This window comes from Nicotiana sylvestris, chromosome 7 (genome assembly GCF_000393655.2).
Source record: "Nicotiana sylvestris chromosome 7, ASM39365v2, whole genome shotgun sequence".
NCBI lineage: Eukaryota > Viridiplantae > Streptophyta > Magnoliopsida > Solanales > Solanaceae > Nicotiana > Nicotiana sylvestris.
Window position 1 is genome coordinate 8554963 of NC_091063.1, and position 11676 is coordinate 8566638.

The 11676-nt window shown below is 34.9% G+C and overlaps 1 protein-coding gene across 2 annotated transcripts; it reads right to left on the bottom strand.

Moving 5' to 3' along the window:
• Positions 1-5816: 5816 nt before the first annotated feature.
• LOC104217787 (DEAD-box ATP-dependent RNA helicase 17) lies at positions 5817-10896 on the bottom strand. 2 transcript variants are annotated; one of them, XM_009768108.2, is made up of 10 exons: positions 10690-10896; positions 10500-10572; positions 10262-10371; positions 9782-9925; positions 8855-8963; positions 8413-8768; positions 8256-8329; positions 7818-8122; positions 7228-7474; positions 5817-6433 (listed from the first exon to the last, which is right to left on the bottom strand). In XM_009768108.2, the coding sequence occupies exons 1-10, from the start codon at positions 10826-10828 to the stop codon at positions 6188-6190; spliced, it is 1803 nt and encodes a 600-aa protein (XP_009766410.1). In that variant the 5' UTR covers positions 10829-10896; the 3' UTR covers positions 5817-6187. The 2 variants fall into 2 exon arrangements, with proteins under 2 accessions (XP_009766410.1, XP_009766411.1); XM_009768109.2 differs by having other exon boundaries at positions 9782-9887; positions 10690-10877.
• Between the last annotated feature and the right edge of the window lie 780 nt (positions 10897-11676).

Genomic DNA, 11676 nt, shown 5'->3' on the forward strand with positions numbered 1-11676 from the left:
GGTAGACTGCTTACATCATATCTCTTTTGGATGCGAGTTTTTTCTGGGCTTTGCGTGAACACAAAATGCTTTGTACAAAAGCTGCCCTACGTAATGACCCTATGTAATGAGGGGTTCGAGATATGGAACGAATATAGTATAGTTTAAATGGCTTAGAGGTGAGTTAATAAGTTAAACATGAATAAGTTATCAAATATTCCTAACAATTTCTATGATATATGAAATCGGGTTATATTGTATTTGATAGTTGTTAGTCAAAAAACTAACAACTAAGAATATTTACTTCATATTGCAAACTTGCAGAAGAAAAAAATGGCTCATTCTCTTTGAACTAGGCCTCTTATAAGAGACAATGACACTTCTCCCCAAGCAAATATATATACTTAATTATTTACAAATTAAATAGAACTTGTTGAATATAATTGTAAGAGAAGATGAACATTGTACAATGATTGGATACTTATAAACCTAGACCTATCCGTATGAATATACGAAATAAAGGTACTAAAAGAAGATTGCTTTTCTAATCCTGTAAGTGATCTCACTTTCAATTAAACATTTAGACTGCCTTTTCACGTACCTTGACCCCAATAAATTGAATCTGGAGTTCTCCCATGATCCCATGTTACTGTTTTATTACACTGAGAAATAAGAAGAAAAAAATGAAATTATTTCTTTAGCTAAAAAAATGATCATAGGAAAATTAGAATGCATGCCCTAGCCTATATATTATGGAATCGTGGAAACAACCATTAATTCTTGCATTGGAGAAGACTGTATATATAATACCGCCTTAGAATACGATCTTTTCTCGGATCCTGAGCGAACACGAGATGTTTCGTATTTTCCTTTTATGCCCTAACCAAAGAATCGGGGATGACAAGCACTAAAATTCTCATTACAATTTTTAGTAATCATGTTGCTTAGAGTCGTTATTCGTTGTGTCATTAAGAGTAAGAATAATTACTTGATGAGAAGAACAATGAGATCAATGATTTCGTGGATTAATAAAACATTAGAATGGGAACTTTGACATGCTATTTGAATGATTACATGTTAGGTATGCACATGCTCTCCTCCATATGAAATCTTGTTTGAAAAAGAAAAGCAAAATTATGTAATCATTTGCGCATCTTTTCGAATGAAGTGCCTATATATATTGTAATTAAAATTCTAATGATGAGATTATTCTGTTCTTAATTAACTACCTTAAAATATTGACAGTCTTTGAATTTCTTGAATTTATTATTTGGAGGATGTTCAATTATTCATAGACAATCTCAAGACATCACAAATCCACTTGCCGCTTTTAAGTACGAGCCAATTCATACAGCTCTTCTAACGCTTGCTCGAAAAAATTAACTTACATATGGTGTTTATATCAATTTAATAAAATACATGATATACACTGTTATTAGTTAATCGTAATAATTAATAGTATTTTTTTTACTTCACTTTTAGTACTAATTATGATAAATTTATATAATTTGATCAATTCAATCCATTTGATATATACGGCAAACACCGAGTGTGAGATAATTAAGTGAATAAATATATGTCCTCTCCAAACAACTTAAGCTTTTAGCTAGATGGTCAAACAATTTAATATGATATTGTAGATGTTTTGAATTTGAGTTTTAGCCTTTATTAAAAGAATCTCCACGTATTTAGCGCATGAAAGGGAATTAGGTCCGAATATGGGTGTGTATTGAAGAGATAATTAAGTGAAAAAAAATTTGTCCTCTCTAACAGCTTAAGTTTTTAGGTGAGATGGTCATGTACTTCAACAATGAAAAATAGCGTTATTTTGCACTCATGCATTTAGTTCTTGACCAGACTCCATTTATGGAATTACACTACGTTTATTGTTGTTGTTTTTCTATTTAATTCTTGGAATTTTCCACTAAAGCATCTATAGAATATGTTTTACACCTCATTTTGGACCTTTGAACCACGGAATATTCTCTCTCTCTTATTATCCACAGTTAACGAGTGTGATTGACCAACAAGGAATCATCCAACCATACACTTTACTACCGTTGTAATCTAACATGTAAATATAGGCCTCATATATAAGAATTGATACACAAAATGAGAGAGACCATTAGTAGTGAGTGGAAAGGAGTTTACAAGATTGAATTCTAAAATATATATATATATATATATAAAGAGGCGGATCCAGAATTTCAAAAGGATGAGTGCACTGTTGTGAAGAGGAATATTTGAATTTTGAAATTTATATTTGACCGGTTTAACTTTAGTCTCTTACTATGAACTCACTACACTTTTGAAATTATAGGTTCAAAATTATATATTTTTCGAAATTTCACATATATTTATACTCCATGCTGAAAACAAGACCATTCGGAGTGAGATTTGAACCGTTAATTTCACTTGTAAAGGTGCACCCACCCAATAACAATTACACTACAGAAGTCTTTAAGCATGGGTATACACATATATTTAAGTAATTTTGAAAAAATATAACATTATTATATATGATTTAGGGAAAGGAGTATGAGTTCACGTGAACCCATATCGCTTAAGTTGGATATGGCCCCTCTCTCTATATATTTATAACGTTGAAGATTTGGATTAAGTCAAATCTGTGAACTCATGATAGGATCCACCACTAATGGAGTTGGAAGTTGGTCGTAATCAAGAGCAGGACCATGGGATGCGAAAGGTTCATTCGAATTCCGTTTGTCAAAAAATTACACTGTATATATAATATTGTAAATGTTGATCGGGGCAAAGAAAAAAGGACCAATAAAATAGGAACTCTTTTTGGGGGTTGGGTGGGGGGGCAACATCCAGGTGATTCAACTATATCTCTTAGCTGGGAAATGAAAGGAAAGTAGTGGTATGTCATCCACTAAGGAAGGAAAAGAAAGAGAAGGGAGGGGGCAGATTAACATTATTATGTTAGCTGCATAGGGGTGGGGGCTCCCATTTTTATTGCACCATTATAAGGTGGGGTTCCATCAATTTTCCTCCACTCTGTCTTTCCAAATTTTGAGATAAAAGCAATTTTTACTCAAATCTTTTCTCTACTTATTGTTTTTCCTTCTCACCCTTCTATTCTCTTGAATTTCATTTCCCTTGTCCTATACTTGCATCCTTGCTCAAAACTCAACTAGTCAAATGTGTAGGCCATAAATTTTTAAGGGGGAACGGTCAGAGGATTCGTCGTAAACGGGAGATGCTTTATGCGCCAGACTGCTCTTTATATAGTGAATAGTTTGAAGTGTTTGCTAATGGTATACGATAGGTAGAATATATCAATTGATTTAACTTTTAAGCCATGCGCACAGACAATATAAACAATTTTACAATTTCAGTACAATTTGATTAATTATAACAAGTTCTAGCTCTATTTTTTATATTATTTTTTTGGTTTCCCACCCGGTGTTTATCTGCATTGGGGCCGACTAAATCTGGTGTTGCCCCGGATGAGGTAAAACGCTCTTAATGTGGTGGTGGAAAAGTATATAGATTATTAATGCACAAGATAGTTAAATTTTATTCCATCAACAGCAAACCAATTGTATAAGATTAATGTGTAAAGACAAGGAATAATATTTATATACAAAAAGGGACAGAATGTGTGAAAGTAAAGAGGGGAAAAACAGAAGACTAAATTGACGGCAATAAACAAGGGCATGGCCAGAAGGGAACTTTTCCAAATATTATATACTTTTATCATGCAAAGAGTCGGCTGTGTTGCTTGTTAATGGTCAAAATTCATATAGCTCTACTAAAATAAAATTCCCATATTGCATTTAACACCGACAGCACCTAAACAAAATACTCTGTTTCACTTGTTCCCCTGACTCCTTTCTCAACACTTTCCTCTTTCCTCCTATTATTGCCCTCCACGTGGGGGTGGGGGTGGGGGTGGGGGGGGGGGTTGTAGAGCTGTAGGATTATCGTGGAAAATCTCCCTCCTAGAGAAATATTAGTGCCGTTATACAAAGCTCAATTCAAGTTGTGAGGTGAAATAAAGGTGTGTGTGTGTGATATAGAGTAAAATAAAGAATGATATTCCTTGTAATCTATGTCATTAGCAATAAAGAATGTGTTATTATTGTTATAAGCATAGAGCTTGAGCAACTAAAATGTGAATTAGGAACCAGCAAAATATCAGCTAGACTTGCCTTAAGTTTTGAAAATATGTTTGGGTACACAATTATAGTTTTGGCTTAGAAGAGCCAATTCGTAGGCATGATGACTATATTTTGTACAGTGACGAAAATAATGATTAACAAAAGGTCCAGAAAAATAGTGTATGTTATTTTGATGAGAATATAAAAACAAAATATTCTGTTTCACTTGTATAAAAGACTTGATTCATACCATTAACACAATACTCGTATTGAAACACTTATGCACTAAGTTCGTCAGTTCACTTCGATTGCAAAGACTCTCTCTTTTTATGCACGTGTCTCAGTAATATAAATTTAAATATTTTAACTCATTTGATTCTGAGGGTCTTTCGAAAACAATCTTTTCGCTTTTTTAAGGTAAGGGTAAGGTCTGCGTACACTTTATCCTCCCCAAACCTCACTTATGAGACTACACTAGGTTTGTCGTTGTTGTTGTTGTTGTTATTATTGATTGAGAGGAAGATTTAAGATTAAGCATTAAGTACAGTAACAATGAAATTTTGTAACATATACGTGAAAAAACTAATCAAGAAATACACTTAGAGGGTACATGGGATTTTTCTTAAAGCAATGAACACCAAAAAGTTTAATTTTATTAGATGGATGTCATTGTCTGCTGTGTGCGTATTTGGCCTAGTGAAAGAAACCACATTGACTTGACTATATATGTTACATCTCTTCATTCCTCTTTGTAATTTTCAGCATATCCCTCGAAGGGAGTTGGAGTTGGAAAACGAGATATACTAGAGAAGTAGCCAAGCAAACATGAGGAGTTTAAGTGGGCCAAGTCACGAGTGCATGGCCTGCTAATTAATGGACAAAGGCCTACCACAATTTATGGGCCCATTAGCACTCAAGGGTGTTCTAGTAATTAATGAAATGGATAACTATGAGGTCTCATATTCAAATCTCTCATCTGTCCAAACTTTGGTAATTGTCAAAGTTACACTGTACATGTATTGATGGAAAGCAGCAGATACCCTATGAAAATAGTCGAAGTGCAAGCTAATTCGGGCAGCATGATTATAAAAAAATACTAGGTGATTTCTTCTCATTTATCTAAGCCGTGTACTTATACTGATGGAAGGTAGCAAGTAACCCGTAAAACTAATTGAAGCCACGCAAACTGATCCGGGCACCACGATCATCGCCTATTAGGAAGATCTCTAACATTCACGTGACGTGGGTGGATCCACACCTCATTGCTTTTTATGGACTTCCAACCGTCAACGCGTAGCTTTGATATAGACTCGCACGGCTAGGACCCATGGGCCTCAACTCTTGTGTTAGTTGCCTGACTCTCAGCTCGTACGGGTTAAGGCCCTATGGCCCACTACATTAAGGCCGTTTTGTCATAACTCTCAACAATAATTCACACTAACTGATAAGAGATGATAAATCTTGAAATATTAAAGGAAAAGGGATAAGTAGGGTTCATATAGTACATGTACTTTCCTCATAAAATTTATACTCTCCATAAAATAAGCAAAGAGAAGAATTCTAAAACACCAATAAACTAAATTAAACCAAACGAAACCATACCTAGACCAGCAAACTGGAACCGTGAAATTTCCAGACTATTGGTTAATCTGCTAAATTGATTTCATTTTTGGTTTTAGGCATAAAACGGACTCAATCCATGCACACAACTAATAAATACAGATGTACTATTAGTGCTTCAATTTTAGTTCTTGAAAATCTTGGGTACAAAGCTTCCTAGAGTATACAAAAATTTTCCTAGTATAACTAAAATGCTAATCTGCGCGTCTTAAATACAACTGATACATTCTCACCAGAAAGAGCATATGTTTGCAAGCTGCTAGCACTATCTCACGGTCAATGCAAATAGTACTCGCTTTAACTTGCTCAGCAAAACTGAATACACGAGCTCGCCCGACTACTTGATCCAGCGGCAGAGAGGCAGGACAACTGAAGATGCTAGACAGAAACATCTTGTGTACATATCCTACCCAATATCTCAAGGTTATCTGAGAACAAAAGTTTCACATCCTCAATGCTCATCATCTTTTAGAAACTTTCCTCTTTTTCGATACGTTGTTATGTTTCTGATCTCTCATCCTCTTCTTTGATTGTTTTTGGAGCGATTTATTAACCAAAGATGGTTGTTCCTTCAATGCAAAACTTCTTGCTACATGCCCCAAGTGAAGTTTCTTCACCATAAAAATCCCTTTAAGTTCACCACGATGGGCAGTGTATGCACGAACCCATGAGCAAAATGCATTTTGTGCCATTTTCTTCATTTTTAGCTGACAACATCAACGAGGCAATCCATCATTTGAAGCATATGAAAATTTATTCCGTCTTACTTAAGTATTACTATTGTTGAGTTACTCGACCAAAGCAATTTTCAGATACAACTAATGAATTATCAGCTTTCTAATCATTAAAAAGGGCATTATAATTTACAATTATAAATTAATAGCATGTGAAACCATCAAATGTTGACCATCATCCAAAAGTGTTGCAATCCCATCAGAATGTGGGCAATTCTCACAAATAAATTTTAAGACCAGGATCATACTGAGCTAAAGGAAGATAAATGGAGGCAAATCAAATATCCAATAGAGCTCTAAATCGTCAACCAAAGGAAGCCTATTTCAGTATAACTATTTACAGCATTCAGATAATTTGCACAAACAAAAAAAAGAGAAGCAGATACCCACATAGTAGAATATATTGTACAAGCTTAACCCTCACTTCACCCTACAGAGACCAAGTTCCAAGAGATCATTTATGCCAAATAGGCGTTTTAAGTTATTTTTTCAACCTTAGACTTCCTTAGGTTAACTTGAAGTTGTAATGCCAACTAGCAATATCACAACATAGAAAAGGATAACCAGAAGGATGAAAACAATAGAATTTAAGATTTTTCTTTTTTAAAATCTCATAGAAACTAAGAAACTGGACTCCCAACTGCAGATAGGTACGTCAAAATGAAATGAAATGCAAGCTCTGCTGACCATGTTGATGAGATTTGTAACTATGCAAGAAGCAAAAAATAAAATCAGCAATTCAACATAAATAAGACCAATTCTCATACCTCTGATGAAATAAAGGATTCCAATGCTCTCTGTAGAGAAACAACCCATGGATGCGTGTCTACTGAAACAAAATTCTTCAGGTGGTACTTGATACCAGACAATGGAAAGCTATCCAAAAGTTTCTGAAGGGGATACTCTGTTAGAGTCACCCCATGTTTCTCCAAGCCATGCAAGTAATCAGTTTCAACTGGCTGTAGGAACAATAAAGAATCGCCCTTTTCACCTATGCGGGCAGTTCTTCCTACCCTGCATTATGATGTAACTAACATCAAACCACGAATTCAGAATAAGCACACCACTCAAATTTGCAAAACAAATTATTGAGGTGTAGATGTGTGTTCAATTACTCCAGACTTGGTAGTGCTTCTGGCTTAAGGAAATTTGAATTCTTTGATGGCACTAGGAAACTTGGGGTCCCTGGCAAAGGGTGAAAGAAATATGTGTAACCACAAAAAGGTGTACACAAAGGATATGTCACCTTTTAAGTCAGAAAAGTGAAGCTTTTTCAGGACCGAACGTGAACTAATTTTCCAATGTTTTTAAATCGAAAAATTTTAAAAGGAAAGAAAGAGGGAGAGAGAGAGTTCACCGGTGCACATATTCAGTCGCCTCTCCTGGAGGATCATACTGTATAATACACCTAACTTTTGGAAAGTCCAAGCCCCTAGCAGCAACATCACTGGACAGCAGAAGTGCTGATTTTTCTGTTTTAAAAGCATTGAATGTAGTTCTTCGGTCCTCGTGATTCATATTCCCATGTAACCGAAGTGTGTTGCATTTCAAAAACAGTTGTTTGTCTTCAATATCTGATTGCCGATGAGGGAGCAACTGAAATCCGCTCACCAATGAGTAATGAAAATCTACAGCATCACATGTTGAAAAAAACACCACAACCTGTACCAGGTACAAATGTAGAATATGCTCAACTTCTGACGGTAAAACATGCTCAAGCTTGATGCCAGTGAATGACATAACTAACATTTTTACAAGTCAAAATTGCTTGTTTGGCACTAAAGAACTGCCTTACCTTCTGGGAAGGCTCCTTCTCAAACAGATGTTTCAGAATTGCAAGAAGCACTACAAGCCGAGAACCACAGGGAACTGTGAATAGAACACCATAAGAATAATACGATCATACAGCAAGTAATCAGGGTAATATACGAATATATACTTCCTAATCATACCTTTTATATATCGCTGAAGTAACTGAGTCGGAAGCTTATATTCCTCAGTTGAAGAACTCAGTAGTTTGCCATCTTTTCCTAATATATCCTTCCCATTAAATTCCATTGGTTCCATGTCTTGCTGAGTTAAATGTAGCTCTGTTTTCTGGTCAAGCCCAACCATCACTGGGTTATCTAAACTAATTTTAGCGAGCTCGTTTACTTTCTCATTTAATGTAGCTGATAACAGCAAATTTTGCCTCTGAACCTCAGAAATCTGTGAAGTTGTGTTATCCTTGCCAGCAGATTTCTGTGGTTTAGAGCCCAGAATATTAAGTATATCTTCAATCTCTTTACCATATCCAAGTTCCAGAATTCTACAAAAGCATACATGCAATTGAGGGGTTAAGGATATGAATTTAGTAAAAGAGCATGTCCATTGGGAGATAAAGCATAGACATACCTGTCTGCTTCATCAAAAATTATCCAGCGCAGGTTCGTGTACAAGAATGATGATGTGTTTTTTAGGTGATCCAAAAGACGTCCAGGAGTTGCAACAAGAATAGATATACCTAGAAATGAGCATTATGATGAGGCTTTTGAAATGCTGCCAAATCAAGATGAGAAAAACTCTCCAGTAGTATTACTACAGAGAACGCTGATTAATATTATACACTATACAGCAATACCCCAAAAGGATAATAGTGGCACGACGGGCTAAGTACTCGGTGTAGAGAGCATAGAGCAGAAAGAGTAGGTAGCACTTAGCTCAGAGCAGAGAAAATAACTCATAGGACGAAGAGTGGGCCTGGAGCCAAGAGAGTGGCTCACTAGATTTACAAGTGTGAAAACAGATTTGTAAGATTTGGCGCTACGCCACTACCATATGAAAGAATTTAAAAATCCACCCTAAAACATAAAAGCAAAGACTAATGTAGTTTAGAATCATCGTAAATCCATCTGTAACCCTTGTACTATGCAAAATTGTATATCTTTAAGAAGAATAAAAGGCGTGCAATCTGGTGCTGGTCCAAAAGGAAATCCTAGCACCCACTATGGAACTGTCAACTTATCAGCACCAATTTCAGCATATTTAAGTAAAAAGCTAGAATAAAAGCAACATGAAAAAGCTTTCTACTATAGCAAGACACCTGACTTTAAGTTATAAAAGTAACTCAGACCAGAGGTCAGGATGCAAAAACATGTACTACCAACATTATACAAAACACTGAAAATATTGAGAAAGTCCTCCGTTACTGTAGCTAACAAATGCGGGGCAATATAGGCAATCTAATTTGGAAAAAACAGACAAGGAGAAGTTTTGTCTAAAAGCAAAACACTACTTTCATTTACAAGGACAACGAATAAAAAGGGGATAAAATGCACCGACCTTTTCGCAATCTTGCTTTCTCTTTGTTCCTGTTTTCCCCTCCCATAATATAGCCAGGAACAATCCAGTGAAAACGGTGCAACAACTTTTGCAAGATCTCATACACCTGCATGCATAATTCGTGTGTTGGCACAAGAACCAACGCTATCCCAAATACATCAGTTAAATTGATTTAAATCACCAAAATTTACAAACACTTGCTTTAGCCTATATACAATCACAACTATTCTAATAATGAGAAAGATGATTAAAGTGTAATGAAGTTTTTACACCATCAGTGTAATTTAAATTAACCTGTTATAACAAGTTACTTGCCATTTATTCTAGGTTACAAATCAATGTTTTTAAATAGAGTCACCTACAATTACTTTTAAGTAACCTAATTGTGTAAATACTTTTACATCGTCGGTGCATAGAATTTAAGTTCTAATGAGAATCACATTTTTATTTTCAGATTCGATAAGCAAATATTACACGTACCAAAAGTACCATCGGTTCGCTGAATCCTGGGATCAGACTTCTGCAACTGGTGAATGACTGGAGCCAAATAAGCTACAGTTTTCCCCGTTCCAGTAGCTGCATTCACTAGCCTGTCACCATTCATTAACATTAATCCAAAAAATAAATTCTAATATTAAAAAACAGAAAACTTGAAATCGAAATACAAGCACATCCATAATATAATAGAATAAAAACAATCAAAGAGTAGGGAAATTACACGTGTCGACCGGATAGGACAACAGGAATTGCTTGAGCCTGAACAAGTGTTGGAGCCTCGAATCCAAGCCTCTCTGTTGTCAAATTTACATTAAAAATGAAGCCTAAAATATATTTTTTAAATAACTTTCGAAAATTAACACGAAAAATATGCAATTTTTAATAATTCCAGCTAGAATATATATATAAACCTTTGAGCTGATCGCATAAGGTAGGGTGAAGACCGAGACTTTGGAAAGAGCAAGAAGCGAAAACCTCTGAATTACTGTTTTTGTTGTTGTTGCTGTTCTCAATCTTTTGCTTTTTCCTCTTGTTAAGGTTTAGCTCCATTTTTTCTTCAGTTTCAGTTTAGAAGCGCTGGGTATTGTGTAGGGTTTTAGTATTCATTCAACTGAAAAAAGACATTGTTTTGCTTACAGGTTGATAATTGGAACTAGTGGGCTTCGTTCGATTTTCATTTTAGGGCCGCAGGTTGTCCGGAATACATTTTGGGCCGAGTATTAATGTTCCGTAAAAATTGCATGGGTACCCTATTTGGTCGTCCCTTTTTAACCTGTACATGCTTTGTTTTTCTATTTGCATTCGTATATATTTTTTTATTAAAAGTATTTTAAAAAGATAATTTTCCCCTTCTTTAGTCTCTCCAAGTATACGGCATATTGTTTTTTGTCTCTGTCTCTCTCCCCTTCTTCGCGTTTTTTGATTTGTTCTTCTCTGAAATCAAACGGTTTTCGTCATTGCATTCTTCTTGATTTTGCGACTGTTTATTCCCCAACAACATTACATATAATCACAAGTACAATTTTAGTGGTTGCTTTTGTACATTGCATTAACTTTGTATGGAATTTTATTTTATTATTAGTTTTATAATTTAATTTCTGAGTTTTTTGTTGATAGTCATCTTAGTTGAATCATTTTCTTTTTTCATTTGTGGTAAAATAGTTTCCTCGGTTTCACTTTGATTAGTGTGTTAGTTTTGTAGGTTTTACTTTTACGATTGTATTTTTAGGTTTTTTGTAACTTTGTTTGTGTTTTTTATGAAAATTCTATATATTCTTCAGTGATTTTTGGAGACGTGAAAATTTTAAAATTTTTGAGAGTTAAATAGATGATGCTATTAAAGTGTGAAGTTTATAATACTTCAAGGATAACTTAATTCTAAAAGCGGAAGTTTTGTT